This window comes from Citrus sinensis, chromosome 7, assembly GCF_022201045.2.
Source record: "Citrus sinensis cultivar Valencia sweet orange chromosome 7, DVS_A1.0, whole genome shotgun sequence".
Lineage (NCBI taxonomy): Eukaryota > Viridiplantae > Streptophyta > Magnoliopsida > Sapindales > Rutaceae > Citrus > Citrus sinensis.
Genome location: NC_068562.1, coordinates 22,433,624 through 22,451,805, shown reverse-complemented (window position 1 = coordinate 22,451,805; position 18,182 = coordinate 22,433,624). Strand labels below are relative to the sequence as shown.

At 30.3% G+C, this 18,182-nt stretch overlaps 1 protein-coding gene and 1 long non-coding RNA gene across 4 annotated transcripts; one reads left to right on the top strand and one right to left on the bottom strand.

Moving 5' to 3' along the window:
- The first annotated feature begins 9,142 nt into the window (after nucleotides 1-9,142).
- On the top strand, nucleotides 9,143-11,673 carry LOC102608547 (uncharacterized). Its single transcript, XR_369201.4, has 4 exons — nucleotides 9,143-9,631; nucleotides 9,712-10,652; nucleotides 10,809-10,916; nucleotides 11,005-11,673. It is a non-coding gene; the product is annotated as an uncharacterized LOC102608547 (long non-coding RNA).
- Nucleotides 11,674-11,729: 56 nt separating this feature from the next.
- Nucleotides 11,730-17,873, bottom strand: LOC102608257 (NAD-dependent protein deacylase SRT2). 3 transcript variants are annotated; one of them, XR_003065451.2, is made up of 13 exons: nucleotides 17,696-17,858; nucleotides 17,464-17,506; nucleotides 17,110-17,356; nucleotides 16,963-17,028; nucleotides 16,263-16,308; nucleotides 15,793-15,953; nucleotides 15,568-15,697; nucleotides 14,606-14,770; nucleotides 13,738-13,865; nucleotides 12,887-12,986; nucleotides 12,717-12,803; nucleotides 12,091-12,400; nucleotides 11,730-11,898 (listed from the first exon to the last, which is right to left on the bottom strand). XR_003065451.2 is itself a non-coding variant. In XM_025098771.2 (12 exons), the coding sequence occupies exons 2-11, from the start codon at nucleotides 17,483-17,485 to the stop codon at nucleotides 12,750-12,752; spliced, it is 1,119 nt and encodes a 372-aa protein (XP_024954539.1). In that variant the 5' UTR covers nucleotides 17,486-17,506; nucleotides 17,749-17,873; the 3' UTR covers nucleotides 12,006-12,400; nucleotides 12,717-12,749. The 3 variants fall into 3 exon arrangements, 2 of the variants coding, with proteins under 2 accessions (XP_024954539.1, XP_006464904.1); XM_025098771.2 differs by lacking the exon at nucleotides 11,730-11,898 and having other exon boundaries at nucleotides 12,006-12,400; nucleotides 17,749-17,873; XM_006464841.4 differs by lacking the exon at nucleotides 11,730-11,898 and having other exon boundaries at nucleotides 12,006-12,400.
- Nucleotides 17,874-18,182: the final 309 nt, after the last annotated feature.

The window sequence follows — 18,182 nt, the reverse complement described above, 5'->3', positions numbered from 1 at the left end:
AAATCAATTTTTATGTTGATTGACAATTAATCTTTCTTAATAACAATCAATCATTTGGTTGATTGTTTTAATTCCATCAATATTGCTTAATTTTTATCATTCTCCTCGAGTTTTTTTGAACTCCTAGCTTGCCTTTAAAAAATCTAAATTCTTGATTTTGATTTAGGGTCTCATCCAAGTGGGTTTAGCAATCGCAGTTTATAAGTGGGTTTGGATGAGATTAGAATAAAAAAAAATTATCTATCTGTCATATTCTTTCATATATAACACCATTTTTTATTTATTACATAAATTTTAATTCATTCATTCATTATTTACTTGAAATTTATTTTTATTTTATTTTTATAGTCTAATTAAATTGGTACTTTTACTTCAATAAAATTAACTATTTAATAATTTTTTACAATAATTGATTGTATTAAATTTAATAATCACTAATGTAATATTAAAGATAATCATGAAAATTAATAATACTAGTAAATAATTGATTATATATATATTATTTGCTAACGTTTTGATATAACAAAATATATCTAAAATATATAATAAAAATTAATTAAATAATTAAATATTTTATTAATTTATCTTTTTTATTATAATTATGACTACCCAATAATTAATTTTCTATATATTTAATGTTCTTATTAATTGCTAAATTAATTTTAATTATTCTCTAAATATTTTTTTGTATCTAAATTAATTTAACATTGTCTGACCTGATATTGTACCAAATATAAGATAATATTATATAATCCAACTTAATCCAATCCTTATAATCTAATCCAATTATAATTTTTAGTCCAATCTAATATGGGTGTCAAACGCAACCCAAAAGTGATAGAAATGTTTGATCGGTTAAACTTAAATTTGAGACATTATTTTACAGTTTCAAAAGAAGTCAATAGCAATGGAAAAAGAATTAGATATTGCATATTTTGATCCATTATTAGAAGACAATAGGTAGAACAAGAAAGCAAGTCTAAAAGCAATAAGAAACTAGGTAGCATAATAAGCTAGATAGCATTATGCACGAAAGTGATGAGTTAGACAACAGTAAATTAGAAATTTTAGATGATTGTGAGATAGACATATATTTGCAAGATGTTTGAACGTAGAAAACAAAATAAAATGCTTAGAATGTGATAGATGGCCCGAGGATATTAAGAAAAAAGCAGAAGAGTTAGAACAATTAGAAATAATAGAAAATAACCCAATTTTAAAAAAACAATAATGAAGTATATAAGTTAGGATTACAATAATGAAGTATATAAGTTAGGATTACAATAATGAAGTATATAAGTTAGAAATAATTAATCCAGAGATATCAATCAAAACATAAGATTTAGCATTTAGCTTAGAAGATAGAAATGAATTTAAAATGCACATACATGAGTTATTACAATTAAATGTAATAAGAGGTAGTAATCTAGTATTTATGGAAAATAATCATAATGAACAAAAAAAGAGTAAAAAGTAGAATGGTAATTAACTATAAAAGATTAAATGATAATACTCTATACAATAGTTACAAAACACCTAATAAAGATGAATTATTCAATTATATACGAAATACTAGATATTTTTCTAAACTTAATTGTAAAAGTGGATTTTGGCAAATATGACTCTATGAAGAATTTTTTCTATAGATAGCTTTTAATTTTTCAAAATGACATTTTGAATAGTTAGACATATCATTTCGATTAAAAAATACCCCACAAGTATTATGAGTTAGAATGGATAAAATTTTAAAACCCTTTTCAAAATTTTGTATGGTTTGTAAAAAAGATATTCTTGTTTTTAGTCAAAATAGATTTATGCATATAACTCATTTACATAAAATTTTAGATTGTTTTAATAATAATAATATTGTAATCTTTAAAAAGAAGATTGAATTACTTAAGTAAAAAATAGACCTTTTAGGACTATCAATAGATAAAGGAAGCATAGAATTACAACCACATATAGTAAGTAAAACATTAGAATTTCCAGACAAGATAGAAAATACTAAAGAATTACAAAAACTTTTAAAACTATTAAATTATAGTAGAAAATTTATGCCAAATTTTCAAGGCCCACACATAATAAGTTAAGCCAAAAAAAAAAGGACAAAAATATTTCAATACTGAAGCATAAAATTAATAGAAAAACTTAAAAATGAATAATTAGAAACCTTAAGCCATTAGCGTTATCCATAGACAATTATTATAAAATTATTCAAGCTAATGCTAGTAATTTAGGATGGACAAGAATAATAATACAAACGTCTAATAAAGAGACCTTGAGAGAAAAAGAGGAAATAGTAGTGTACACTAGTGATAAATTTACATAAATAAAATATGGAAAATCAAGTAAGAATTATAAATATTAGGAATAATAAATTCTTTAAATTCATTCCATTTATACATACAAAATGATATTGTTACAATCAGAACATACTATAATACTATAATAGAATTCTATAAAAATGTACAAAAGAAAAACTTTGAAAAGAAAATTCTTTTATTAGTAAAAGATGAATATACTTTTTAGAAGTAATAACAAAAAGAAGATACAAAGTAAATTTGACCGTATAGTAGGTGAAGATAATATTTTAGCTAATATCCTTTCTAAACTAATTACTCAGTGATTATTTTACAGGAATCGACCAATTTATGAATTTTAGACTAATAACACTTAGATAGTTCTCTTCAAATAATCTGCAATGCATTTAAGACAATTTGTGGAGTTGTCATAACCCACAAGATAAAGTAAAAGTGCTCAATGTACTAATGCATTATTTTAGAAAAATTAATGATCAAGTAAAGAGTAAAATTTTTGCATTTCTTGTATCAGTTAAAGTTGGACAACTAGGCATCTATAAATATTGGAACAAGTAGTTGACTTAACAATCAATTATCCCAATCTATATTTTAGAGGATTTTATGCATTTCATAAAGCGATAGAATTTACTACAAAGGAAATAAGACCAAATTGCCATTTAATTAAGCTTTTAGACAGTCCATTCATTGCCGTCGGCATCATCCATACAATTTTGTAACCACTGTGAAGTCATGAAACACATGGTTAGAAAGCTTAATGATACTAGATATCATTTAGACTGCAAAGTTGAAGCACGTAGACAAAAGATAGTTGCATTAGAAAATGCTAATGTAGAATTAATTAGATCGAATATTACATTACAAAATGAATATCATATTCTATAAACTTATCACCAAAAAATCCAAACACTTAATTAAAAACAGCCACTAGAAGAAGTATTTAACCATACCCCAACAGAGCAATTAGTAAAAATTTAGAAAATTTCTCCCCTTATTCATGATAGTATAGACATTGTAAAAGAAAAGATAATAGAAACCCTATACCAATATTTTGTTTCAGTAGCCATCTAAATATTCTATAGCAAGTTCAATTTTTTTAATTGAGTTCAGACGTAGATGTTCATAATTAAGAAACATCACTACTCTTGGACATGATTTTCCAGCCATTTCATTTGATTTCTCCTTAGCCAAAACACTAGACAATAAAGATATATTATTTAAAGCCTTAAGTTTTGAAATGATAAAAACAATTTTTCTTTTCAGTAGACAGATTTAAATTCTTTTCACCAATCTTAAACAGGGTCCTATCTATTCTAAAACTAGCATCTTTGTTATTAAACTTCAATTTTTTACCACAGAACCCCCAAATAAACAATAAAAAGAAAATAGCTGTCATACTGCTCCAATATCATGTCATCTTTATAAGCGAATGAGTTAAAAACTTCATAAGGAAACATTATCATGATAAACTAAGCTTATCTGCAAAAGACATATACATGAGAGCACATGAAATTGCAGCATTCTATAAATGGGCTGAGCCTCCTGACAAGATCATAGCATAAGGATATAAGTATACTACTTTAGCCCAAAAGCATCTTGTTTGTGAACTGTAGTTGAAAGTTGATGATATCAAAAAATGATGAAGAATATTTGACACAATAATTTGAGATCAATAACATGCCATTATCGAGAGCAGAAACAGAAGCTATGAGTCACCAGTCTTTGGATAAAGACATAGCAGAAGCTATTGTAAAATAATAATCAAGTAAACGACATTGCAAAAATAATATTTAGTTAGCTGTTTCAGAAAAATTAGCAAGAAAAATCAAGTAGTCAACTTTTTTTTTTTAATTTAATCTTTACAGATGTCCTTCATTTGCTCACTACTTGTTAAGAGAAAAACTACGAAAGCATCTTTTTAATTTTATCATTTTTTTACCGACACTTAATCATTATAAAATATAGAATTCAGTCAATCTTTTTTCTTATTTACTTTTATATTCAGTCTTTTGGCAAATTACTAGTTGTAAATATAAACTCTCTCTTTTGTAACTACAATTAGTCTTTTTATAATTAGAGTCCGTTAACCATGTAAGCTTTAATTATACATATATCTCTTAAACCATTGAAAGAAGGAGACAACCTTTTTGGAGAGGCTTTTCGAGAGGCTTTAACAAGCACAGCACCTTGTATTCAAAAGCAAAAGCAATAAGAATTTGGCTTTAACAAGCACAACACTTTGAATTTAAAAGCAAAAGCAATAAAAATTCCTTTTTCGTACACACTTAGCAAAATCTTTTAGACATCATTTGAAAAGTGATTAGCAATTAAGATATTTTACTTGCTTTTATTTTATTTATTTATTTTTGGGGTTAAAAATTTCCGTCTAGTTAACAAAAGTATAATTTATATTTAAAGCATCAACAAAAGCATGGTGCTTGTTATTATTCAAGAAAAAAGAGTTTGGAGAAAGAGTTTTTTAAAAAAGGTTTTTGTTTTGAAAAAAAATATTAAGAACTCAGTAAAAGTTTCTACTAATTTTTAAAAATTTATTGATAAACACGGTCTCCGTTGGCCTTGTTTTGTAGAAAATATGTTGTAATTATCCAACCTATTCTAGTTATAATAAACGTAAAAAGCATAAGAAACAATATAGACATTATAAGCAACCATATAGACAAAATAGCGGGAAATTCTATAAGAAAATTCATTAAGCATAAAAATAATAAACAAAAAGTTAAAATAGCATCTAATTCCAATATTAATATGTCTTAATTATATCACTATCGTCTATTAGAAAAGTTGATTATTAAGAATATTTACTAATGAGTAGTAATAGTAGATTAACATTTGTAGAATATGTTTCTCTTTTTTATTATTAATTATATTTAAGGGAACTGTCTAAGTGTTATTAAACTAAAATTCATAAATTGTTCTATTTTTGCAAAGTAATCATTGAAAAATTAGCCGAGAAAGAATATCAAATAAAATATTATCTTTCCCTACTATATGCTCAAATTTTATTTTATATCCTCTTCTTGTTATTGCTTTTTAAAAAAATATATCAATCTTTTACTAATAAACAATATAAAATTAATTTTTACAGGTATTGTCTAAAGTATTATCATTTAATCTTTTATAGTTAATAACATAATAAGACATATATTTTGCTGATAACTAAATCTTTTAATAGGAAGTGTTAATCTACTATTACTACTCATTAATAAAAATAATTATTAATCTACTTTTCTAATAGATGATAGTGAAATAAATTAAGGTATGTCAATATCAGAATTAAATGCCTTTTTTTTTTAACTTTTTAAAATTAAGGTATGTTAATATCATTTTTTGGCTAAAGCAACTTCCACTACTTTCACAAAATATCTTTCTACCTGAAACTCTTTTCTCTTACATACTCTTATACCAAAGAAAAGAAAAGGGTTAGAAAGATATTCTGTAAAAGCGGCAGAAGTTACCTCGGCAAGAACTGACCTTTCAGTTAATTGTAATTTAAAATACTTAGAAAACTAATTTAATCATATTTTTTATACTAGTAATAGTCAATAATACTTTATAGTAAACTTAATAATTAATTTAGGATAACACTTAAAAATCAATCTAATTTTTCTGTCAATAAAGTCATGTATGTGGAGACCATAAATTGTCAAGTCACGTGTGTGGGAATAGCATTCACTTTTCTTTATGTTACGTCAAAATTACTCACATCTCTTAATCATTTATGCTTGAATAATTTGGTTGGTAAAATAATTTAGAAAACACAAAAATCTTTTAAATTAACCACCACCATAATTGACGTTTGTAATTTTAAAGAAAAACTAATCATTTTTATTTCTTAATAGAAGTTTTAAAAATACCATTTAAAAAGATGACACCAAATAAGAGTATTACCAAAAAACTCTTTGAATAAGATTTTATTACTTATTTGAAGAGTCGCATTAATATTTAAGGTTATAAAAGACACTCCAATTAATATTCTTTAAATAAGAGACGATTCTCTCTCTTTAAATTTAGAGAGTTGATTTCTTGTTCTTTAATTTATATTTTATTATTTTTCATTGGAGAAAGAGAGAGAAGTGTTTTAATTACTATTAACTTTTCTTTAAAAAAATAATTATTTGATTAAAATAATATTAACTTATTTATATTTGAAGGATTTTTTAGAGAATAACATGTTTTTTATTTTTTTATTTTTTACATAGGTAAGTAAATAGATATTTAAAAAATAAAATTAATAGAGATTTTTAAAGATACTCTAATGTATCTACTTATTATTTTTTAAAAAGTTTATAAAATGAGAAATTCATTGTCGCCCAATTAAAAAACAGGACAAAACATGCTGCACGTTGCCACTTTACCACCGAAACGCTCCCCCCAAAACGCAACTTTACTCTTCTAACTTCTCTTTATATCCGTTCGATTGGGGGTTTTTAATTAAATACCCTTTAATAGTTTCAAAATTATTTAAATACCCCCTCCCTTTTTGGTTTTCATGGATACCCTAACAAATGTGAGCAAAGTCGGGAATACCCTTAATGAATGCATCAAATGCACTTAATGAATTCTCTTCATATTTCTTTCCTCATTTCTTTCACCTAAATCTATTTTTGCTGCCGATTCTTTCAAAATCTCTTAGAATCTCTCAAAATCTCTCATAACTTCTTACACAAATATAATTATGTATTCATTTCTTTAACACCCACTCTTTCTTTAAAGGTGCATTGCTTATTAAATAACCCAATAAGATATGTTAATGTTATTGGGTTTTAAATTTTTTAATTTTTAGGAAAATTTAGAAATTTTCCTCACATTACAATGTTTTATTTTCACCATTTTTTCTTATACGTAGAAATATATGCAATGTAGGTTGTTTAATTATTTTTTTCAGCAATATAACTTATTTATGGCAAAAATATTTCGAGTCGTGCATTCTTTTGATACCGTGTACGTCATATAGTTAGTCATGTAGGTCGTGTAAGTAATATAGTCGTGTAAGTCGTGTAGGTCATGTAAGAAATATAGTCGCGTAAGTCGTGTAAGAAATATAGTCGTGTAGGTCATGTAGGTCGTGTAGTTACTTGTATATGAAATTTAATATTATTATTTTTATTGTATCATCAGATATGGTTTTGGTACGTGTGTCTATTCTCTTCAATGGTGAATGGATTGAGCAAAATGACGAGTATAAGTTCAAAGGTTCAAAGGCTAAAGGGATAATGATACCACGATCGACAACATATGCCGCATTGGTGGAGAAGATAACTGAAGTTATTAATATAGATACTTCGGAATTCGAAATCACAATGAAGTTCAAACTTAAGACATATGATCCTATGCCACCAGTTACAATTCAAACCAATGATGATGTGGAATTTTTTTAGATTCCAATATAATTTCACTTCTTTTTTTAATAATTTTCATTGACATTTTCTGCATAGCAGCAAATATAAATTCTTAGCACAAATTAAGTCTTTAAAGAACTAAATTAATCTAATGATTAATGGAAAAATTCGTGTAATTTTAAAGTCGCAATTAAACATATTACAGCCATTTAAAAAGTTTTTTTCTTTTTTTTTTTATCTTCAAAGTGCTTCCTTCCTCTGGCCAAGCATACAAGCATACATGAGGAATGTCTGCATATAATTAATCTATGAAATCAATTAAGAAAAAAAAATATCAGCTATAGGAAATTAATGTAATGTTATACACATAAGAACACCATTCGCAGTGATAAAATATTTTCACTCATAACTAGACATATCATGACTTACCATGACTTATAATTGGAAATTAAGAATCTCTCTAACTAATGACATTTCACAAGGTAAAGGTATATGCACAATTCCAATTTATTGTGAGCCTAATTAAACTAAATGTAATGTGCAGATTCTATTGACAAGAAACAAAATGTGGAATTGAAGGTCGTGTAATTGTGTAATACAAGAAGATCGTATAATTGTATAATACATGAAGGTCGTATAAACATGCAATACATGAAGGTCGTGTAATCGTGCAATACATGAAGGTCATGTAATCGTGCAATACATGAAGGTCATGTAATCGTGCAATATATGAAGGTCGTGTAAAACACAACCTTGAATCTTACATAACCTTACACGACCAAATCTTGTGTTACATAACAAAATTATAATAAGCACAATCCATTAATTTTTCACAATTTGCATGCAGTAAAACAACTAAAAATTTGTTTTCGAACATGTTATGAGAGACCCACAACTAATTAATTTATTTTTTCAATATAAAACCCTAATTTTTTGTTTTTTTCCCTTGAATATTAACAAGAAAACTAATTACATAGAATTATTTGTCTTAACTAGTTACATTCTGACAATTTTACAGCAAATGATCAACTCTCTCCGGCGATTATGTAGTGATGAACTATGCTTCACTTTCTTAGTTGTGGCAGCTTCCCCTTCTCAGGCTTAGTTTGCTCGTCTTGAAGTTCGATTTATCATGCATGGAGAATGAATGTTTGTTTCGGTAGAGGTGATGCCGGTGAGGGAATTGCAGTGTTTGTTTGTTTGAGTTTGATAATGGAGGGGATTGCAGCAGATGAGTGTTTGTTTGCTTCAGTAGAGAAGGGAGAAGTGCTGTCCGTTGAGTTGAAATGTTTTAAAATAAGGATAGCTTAGTAATTTCCTATCAGTTTTTAAAAGGTATCGATGAAAATTTTGGCAAAAATAGATTTTAGGGTATTGAGATAATTTTTGAAGTATGGAGGTGTACCCGGCGCAATTGGCACGTTCGATTGTTGGCTTTCAATGCAACGGTTATAAGTGCTTGTGTAAATTCAGCGAGCCAGCGTAGATTTCAAGCCCATCCATTGTATGTTATTTTGTTGTTGTTGTCTGATAAAACGCGTCTCAATGAATGGTTTCGGCCACCCAACTAACCCAGCACACACTTGTACGTGAATTGGAGATGACATCAGAGCTGTGGTAACTGAGGTTTGCTGCTTTTGAATAGTGGTAGCACACTGTACTGTAGTGTTTTCCTAGAGAGGTTTTTCAACTTTTTGGGTTGTCTCAATTATTTAATTGTTCCACCGTTTCCTTGTTCCCAAAATGATGTAGTTATAATATTTTCTCAAAAGATTATGATTCTTGTCCGGATGATCTTGTAAAGATTCTTACCGCCGCACATTGAACGGCCGAATGGTTGTTCCGGATTTCTATCATGTTCATCCAACCGATATGTGAAACAGACTCCCGGTTTTGGACGGCTGCAACTGCTGAAGCATCCAATTTACCCGTTTGGGATTTCCTGGAAATAAGGTAACTCATAGCTCTTTCATGTGCCCGACTTTATTAGGAGTGAAAAATGACCAAATGTTCTTCGTTTTCACGTCTGCTAGGCTTGAGGCGGAACTTGTGGAGGTATTTGTCGAAGATATTTTGAAGAAATTGAAAGATATGTCGATCTTGAGTGATTCTAAAGGCTTAATTGGACTCAATTCACAAAATGAGTTATTTGAAGTGCCTGATTTTCAGATATTACTGAATTTGTGGCATGGGTGGTGTAGGAAAAACGACCATTGCTGGAGTTGTTTTTAACAATGTATTAAACATTCTTGAAAGCAAGTGCTTCATGACAAAATGTTAGATAAGAATTGGAAAAAAGAGGTGGCTTAGTACATCTAGGTGATTAAGTTGTTTACAAAGAAAATCTCCAAATAAAAACCCCAAATACCCCCAATATATGAAGGATATTATAGTTCTAGAAGATGTGAATAAATTCAGACGCTTAAAGTATTTAGTTGGAGGGCTTAAATGATTTGGTCCTGAAAGTAGAATCATTATAACCACTAGAGTAAAACATATGCAAGGTTGAGGAAAATCTAATATGATGAAACTCCAAACCCTTTTGTAACATTTCCCTCAAGATGTTATGATGCTCTCGGCTGGTAGATTATGACAAAGGCAATCCATTAGCTAAGTGTTGGTATTTTCCTTTTGTGGCCTGATTGGGAAAATGCATTGTTTAGCTTAAAACATATTTTTTGACTTCGATATATGTGGTGTGTTAAAAACTAGTTAGGATAAACTAAACTCAGAAGAGAAGAATATGTTTCCAACACATTACATGTTTCCACAAAGGAGAGAAGAGAGATAATGTGACAATGATACTAGAGGATTGTTATTCAGTTCACCATTGGTATTGACTGTCCTCATTGATAAGTCACTTGTAAAAGTATCAAACAGCAAGTTGCAAGTTCATGAATTTTCGCATGAAGATGGTCGGGGAAATTGTTCACCAAAAATCGCTTACTGAGCGAGGAAAATGTAGTAAAACAAGGTAATTTGATTTTGTTTCTTATATCAGATGTCCAGCAAAAGAATTAAACCTTGATTTTTTACCTTTTTTTACCTTCACTTGAGATGATCGGTATAAATTTAGTAAAAAAGCTTTGTTTATTTCGTCCTTACTAGTTTTTTCACTTGCCTTTATAAGGGGACTGCGTAGATATCTCCTCTGGTGCCATCAAATTTTAGTGCAGAGAATCTTTTTGAACTTCGCCTACCTTACAGGAAACTTGAATGACTATGGGATGAAGCAAAGGTATACTAAAAGTTTTCTTTCTTTGAGTATAAGTTATGAAATTCATTGATTTTAGTTATGTTGTGCTAATTTATCTTTTCTTATACAGATGCTTTCATGTTAAAATAGATTGATCTGCACCATTTCAAAGACTTAGCTAAGATCCTAGATCCTTCAACAACCCCAAATCTTCTGAATTGCAAAAGTTACTGTTACATTACCTCAACTCTCCAGAACTTGAACAACCTTAGTAGCTTGCATTTGGAGCTCAGTGAAATTCTTTGGTAGGTATGATAAATCATATGGGTTACAAGGTGAAATGCTGTTGGATTAGTCTACTATATGTGTTCCAACCAAACATTTTAACTCTAAAATTTGCTGCCACTAAGAAAGAGGAATGCAATTATTAAGGATGTCCATAATGACTACAAGTATTGGGTGTATTAGCAGATCTAACGAGGTAGAATTGGATCAAAATCCAAAGAGACTTTGCAGAGAGCAGATCAATGCACTTTAATATCAGATTTTTGTGAAAAGAGGAGCAGATCAATGCAATTATTAAGGATGTCCATTTCTTAGGTGGTCGCTCTCTTTTGCAAGTTAAAAGCATTTTATTTTCTGTTCCGTATTGGTTTTGTTTTGTTGTTAAATTGCAAACTTCAGCAGTGCAGCCCCCATTCTGTATCAATAAAGTTTCATGTACCTGTTGATTGATAATTCTGATTTCTACTATTGATTTACAAATTAAAGTGATAAGTTCTTGCGTTTTCAATGTCAATTTCTGTTGCATGTTTCTTTCCGTAAACTGTTACACGTTACATGAGATGACTGTCATAGCCAATTCACCAGCCCAGGACTGTTAAAATTTTAATCAATAATCAATAGTACTTGCTTTCTGACTGCAAAAGAAAAACTATTTATTTTTGTCAGGCTTCACAGCATGTCTTTATTTCAGATGCAAGTTATGTAGGTGAAAAGCACTTCTTTGCGCAAGCAGGATTTCCTGCATCAGGCACATGTAATCCATCAATCATAATTCATAGACTTAGGCACATCATGTACACATGATTCAAAAGAGTGTAAAAATCATCCCAAGGCAGAGAAAAATGCTAAAAAAATAGCTCACATCAATCATAAATATGATCCATCATTTGAATCAGGCTTTAGTTAGTTACACACAAAATCGATCACTTACAGTTGCAACATTGCCAGTGAAGGCCAGGAATCTGCCTTTCAGACAGATGTCAAAATATCTTTTGCTTATAATGAAGAAACAAGAGAGCTACACAGTTTTCAGTCCCTTTGTAAAGGGCAGGACCACACAACATACCATGCAGGCAAATGAACTCATTTTGCATGTAAAGTTCAGCCTCAACTACTTACCTGGAGAGGAAGAACAAATAAATGAATGGACTTCAGATGCATAAAAAATAAATGAGTATACGACAAACTTTTTGAGTCCTTCTTGGCGCATGACCGCATATTCAGCTTATTGGAATCAAAACCTGAGATGAGACAATGTAATTTAACCCATTAGCAACTAACAGAGTTCTGATACACGCTCTGGACTAGAATTCAAAATGTAAAGTGAAAATTCCTGGCATAGCAAGGGCTTAGAAAGCTAAAATGAAATAAAAGCTTTATATTGTTATAAAAAACCAGTGCATTCATCCAACAGAATCCTAACCATTAAAAATAAAAATAAATGAGGAACAGATCTATCTATTTCTGTTGGAAAAAAAACTTCACAAAAGTATAACGTTTTCATAAAGTATCCAAGAAAAATAAAAAATAAAAAGAGAGAGAGAGCAGAGTCCTTACCAGAACAAAAGGCAAGAAGATTCCATAGTATCGTTATCGGAGAGCAGGAATGCCGAGCGATCCGACATCAAGCACTCTAGGCAATATCTGTAACACCACGTGGCATCGTAGAATGAAGAAAGGCTGTCAAATAGACTGCAAGCTTGCTGTTAATTTAAGTTCTATCATACCTCTCCTAGACGAGCACTTATTTTCAAGGTAGTCAAATCATCAGCGCGTGTCTCTCCTACATTCACGATTGCAATTGTAGAACCTGCCTCATGAGCAGCTCTGAGAAATTCAAATTCCAACAACTTATCAGCTGAAGTTTAAACAAACTGGACAACCAAATTCCATAGGCCGGCTCATCATCCTTCCATTTTTGGTTAAATAAACTATTTTTAGGAGCAATTCCTAACTTTCTATATCAGTATCTTAAAACTAAGTAGCAGAGGCCGGATGGGATTAATTTAACCTCATCTTGCTTGGAAACTCCACATTGATATAACGCATATGGACATAATAACAGCTTATTGGATAACTTGTAGATATTGCATGGAAAGCAATAAAAGAACAACTGTAAACATCATCTTTAACCTATACCGAGTTAAAACCGAATACCTTTAGATCGTATACACCTTGGCATTCAGATTATCACTTGATCAGTGCCAGTACTTGAAAATTAAGACAAAAGCAGGAACAAGTCAAACTACATTCCCATCTTGCCAAAGAGGAAATATAGTTGTTTTATCTTAATTCTTCTAAAATTACACTTGCAACTGGTGCATACCATTAATTCATGTCACGATACATGATCTCCTTCAGTCATCTCATATGTCAACTGTGGAAATATTTTCTCAATTCTGTGTCCATTAGTGTTTACATGACTAGAGTACGGAAAAGCAAGTATTGGGGGGGAGGGGGAGGGGGAAGAAGAGAGAGAGATACTATAGTCTAAAGGTGTTTTCTACATATTCCACAAAAATAATTATAAAATTTACAGAACTTACAAGTAAAAGAAAATACAAAAGCAAACGATTACCTGACAAGGCGGTAGGCAGACATGGTCATCAAAGAAGATCCTAAAACAAGGAAAGCATCACATTCTTTGGCAGCCTCCATTGCTTTATCAGCTCGATCCTTTGGGACATTGTCACCAAAGAAGACAACCTTTAATGTTATGTTATCAATCACAAAAAAGAAAGAAAAGGTTAAGAATCAAAAAGAATCCTTAATTTATTTTCAACAACTGTAACTGAAAAAGAAAAAAAGCAATGAGGACAAAGTTGTTGAATTTAAGGAAGAAAAAAAAAAAGAAAAAAGCTAAAAAGATTGTATTAGATTAAAAAAAGAAAAAAAGAAAAAGGGGTTTACAAAAGGCCAAATTTCATCCAATGAATTTACCAATATCTATTCGATAGTGGAAAATTTGATTATTTTTATTCAAGTCTCAGATATGATGAATTATTATATTTAAGTTAAAAAAATAATTTAAAAGATATTAATCAATTACCCTACAATAATTCTAAATGAAGCCTACATGAAAATTTCCTCCATTGAGAATAATTGAATGATTTTACTTCAAGTATGTTACTAAATTAGACTCCCAGTTTTGCTTTCAGTATGCACATTGGCATAAACTATAAGCAAATTAAAGAAAACATATTGGCCCTTAAGTTCCATAAGCATGCTATCACTCAAGATCTCTAAATGCCAGTAAACTGTAAACGAGTAAAATCTATGCTTTGAGATATTTAAGAAGATTGAGAACTCCTAGATTGGTTATTCCCAGTGTATCATAACAAAATATTTGCTGTTCAATATGTCTATTCATCATAATCATCAGCAGGTACTAGTGTAAAGAAGATTGATATGCTGTTAACTTCTATCAGTGATAGAGAAGTACTTACATCAGGCTTCAACACTCCATTGCATTTTTGGCAAGTGGGAATGTGGAAATCCTCCTCCCAAAATTTCTCATCAATCTCAATATCACCATCAGGTCTTTGCTTCATGCCAAAGCTCCTGTCTGATCCAGGGCTCCCATAGTCCAAGCTTTCAATTGCTTCTGCCCACTGTAGTAAAATTTTATTCTTTGATTCATCCGCCACCGATAACAGATATGAAGAAGATGATATATCATACCAAATTTGAGCAATCCAATACAACGAGTTGAATTAGCTCAGATTATTCCAATCTAATAGCACAATGGCAAAGTCTGGCTTAAGTTCTCCAGTCCCAAATACAATGTGAGGCTGACTTGGTTAAGTAACTAGTTATTTCTGTATTTTTGCATATAGCTATTTCTCACTTCCTTTCTTTATCTTCTTACCATCTATCATAATGTTTAGAGCTAACTCCATATTCAAGGTGTGAAAATTCAAGATACAAAATTAATTGGTTTTGTATCCACTCAAGTAAGAATGATCCAATTCCCAACATATAAATTAGAATGATCCAATTGCTAACATATAAATTGGCCTATTCCTAAATGGTACAATGTTCACGAAAAGGGAGAGGTGGGGTTGGGAAGGAACATTGGTTTTGGGTTTGATGCCTGACTCCCAAGTTAGTAACAACTAGGAAAAATGTGATGTACTCTACTCCAGAGTTCAATGTGCTATCGGTGACTCGATTCTTTCTCTTTATTTCCCTGTAACCAGAAAGGGCTCGACTTGCATATGACTGCAATTAACTTTATTTTCTCATAAATTGATAAATTACCCCAAGAATAAAATAATTATCTCACAAAATTTTTATCCACTATGAATTCAAGGTCACTCAAAACTTGTCTCTTAAGCTACAAGAGTGAAAGTGAACTAGTACAAGAGGATATCAGCGTAGGAGTCTCAAAAGGTAATGGAACACCAACCTTAGGATTAAGGGCTTTCACTTGGTCTTGAAACAAATCCCGACAAAAGGAAAAACCACAATCTAAACAAACAACAGTATATACAGTCCCATGTAATTCGAGTGGATTGCTCCCTGCACGATGATGTAATCTGAATGATGTATTTATAAGTTAGAACTACAAGATTGAGATGAGCAACTGCTGAGTTTCCCAAACAATGGGTACCGGGGTTAACAACCAGTTTACCTGTCGACATTTTGAGTAATCATACAATCTATCCTCCCAGCTTTTTCAAGAGATGCTAAAGCAAAATGAGCTGGATTAGGCTGTGCTGCCATAAACCGTCTCCATCCAGCATAGCTTCTAGCCCAATACCGTCTACGAGCTCGACTTGAACGAAAAAATTGCTGGAATAAACAGTTTGACCAATGTAGAAGTTATAATAAAGATTTTGATGTTACAAGCACCACATATAATAATTAAATGATGCAGCATTCGACCACTTCAACAAACTATGTGAAAATAGATTAAAACAAATGCTACATGATTAGTAACTGATAACTTCTTGGATATCCGTTATAATAATCGTCATTATTATTATTATTATTTTTTCATATTATCTTTTCATAAGAAGCCTTCTAACATTGTATATTTGGACATAACTAAATAATTAATGCTACAGCAGCAAGAAATCACAGCACATGCCTTCAGATCACCTGATGGGTAATTGGTTTAAATCCAGAACTGTAAGCTCCATTCGGACTGCCAAAAAGATAATGAAAAGTAATTATTGTAACTTAAAGAACAGAAGAATTAAAAAAAAAAATGACACCAATTTTTTTTAAAAAAAAGGAAATTAAAGAATTATGCAAATCAAGTTTGGCAAACGAGACTGTCTTTGAATTGAAAACTGAGAAATACAATTGTAAACAATCAAGTTCAATTGCAGAGCGAATTCCACTACAAAGCAAAACCATAATCTCTCATATGTAGCAGACACAATTGTATGAACAGATGAATGAACCTTGTGATAAGCACATACCACATATTCAAGAGAAAAAATGGTTGATTTTTTTTTTTTAAATAAAAAAGTAGATCATAACCACTAATATCCACATGAACAACTAAATCAGAGTATGTGTGTGTGTTATTGATGACTGCCAAGTATCAAAATGCAGCATCACATATTATTAATGAGTGTAAATGAATGGTCAAAGTTTGATAACTGAGAATCTCTCGCAAACAACAGTTATACAAGAATGGAAAGGATAAGTGCTCAACAGTTGACAATAAATAAAGTGAACGTCAAGGATCAGTAGAAAATTGTTTAAGCTGCAATGCCACCAATATATATTGTAATGACAAGGTATTTTATATACTATAAGGTCATTAAAGAAACTGAAGACAAGACAAAACCTTCTATAATCAGGAATTCCACATTCTGTGCTAATTCCAGCTCCTGTCAATACAATGAGCTTGGCACTGCAAAGTAGAAAATCATGATGCACAAAAAGTGATTCATTCTAAGATAAGACTGCATGTATGAAAAAGACTAATATAGACCTGTTATCAAAGAAGTGGTACAATTGATTGATGTCTTCAATGCTTGGAGGGTCTGCATCAGGAACTGCCTTCTTGTCCCTCAAAACTTTAGGAGATGCAGGTGCCTTGTCTTCATGTCTTGATGATGGTAACCCAGGAATTGACATTCGGCATGATGTTTGTACAAACTTTACAGAACCCTGAAGAGGGAATACCCTTCTTCCTTTGCTCAGCAATTGCTGTGCTTTGATACTTGATTGAACAATTTCTATAGCAACAGAAAAGTGGAAGCACAAAACATCATTCAAACACACTTTAAAGCCAATCAGAAGCTATTAAAGAAATCAATTAAACAACATGAACCAATACACTTGCCTGACTTAACCCTCGCAAGCATTCCAGAAGAATTTCTCGAAGCCTGAAAATGCAAAAGCACACATTAACTAACAAAAAAAAAAGAACTTATTATCAAAAACACCAAACCAAGCAGAATAATGAAAATAAAATAAAGACAGCAACAATCACAAGACGCCCCCTTTCCCAGATGGTCCACACCACACCAATACGGATGATGATAAAAATCAGAGAACAGAGAAAAGAAACTTACAGAGAAAAAAGGCAAACGCAGAAGCATAGTTGTATTCTTTTGATTGAATTTACCTTGAAATTTGAAAATGGGCATTTGTTATTTACTTATGTCATGTTAGGTTCCTTGTCTTGTATTGGCTTTGAATGCAATGCCTCTACGTTGCTGACTTCCCAACCGTTCATAACTGTAATTTTCTCGACTTCATTTTTTTGTTTTTCTTTTCGTAATGATATTTTCAACCCCCACAAGTTTAATAAATTCACCATATTTTTTAAAAGATTATTATTACAAAAACCAAGTTTACAATTAAATAAAAACATTTTAAAAATTAATCAATTAAATCTTTTTTTCCTTTGACAATGTTCTTTCACAGCTATTTATTTATTATATGTGACAAATATGATTGTTTTAACATAAATTTAATATGATTATTTTATCAAAATACTCAAAAATTTACTTAACTGCAATAACTTTTTTATACAAAATTTTGTTGTTTCTAAATATA

Excerpts from the sequence above, each read along its gene's own strand:
- LOC102608257 (XM_006464841.4), bottom strand. The coding sequence starts at position 17,770 with ATGCCCATTTTCAAATTTCAAGGTAAATTCAATCAAAAGAATACAACT. Across the intron at positions 16,309-16,962 it reads GGAATTCCTGATTATAGAAG|TCCGAATGGAGCTTACAGTT; the intron begins GTTTTGTCTTGT and ends TCTTTTTGGCAG. Across the intron at positions 15,698-15,792 it reads ATTACTCAAAATGTCGACAG|ATTACATCATCGTGCAGGGA; the intron begins GTAAACTGGTTG and ends TACATCATTCAG.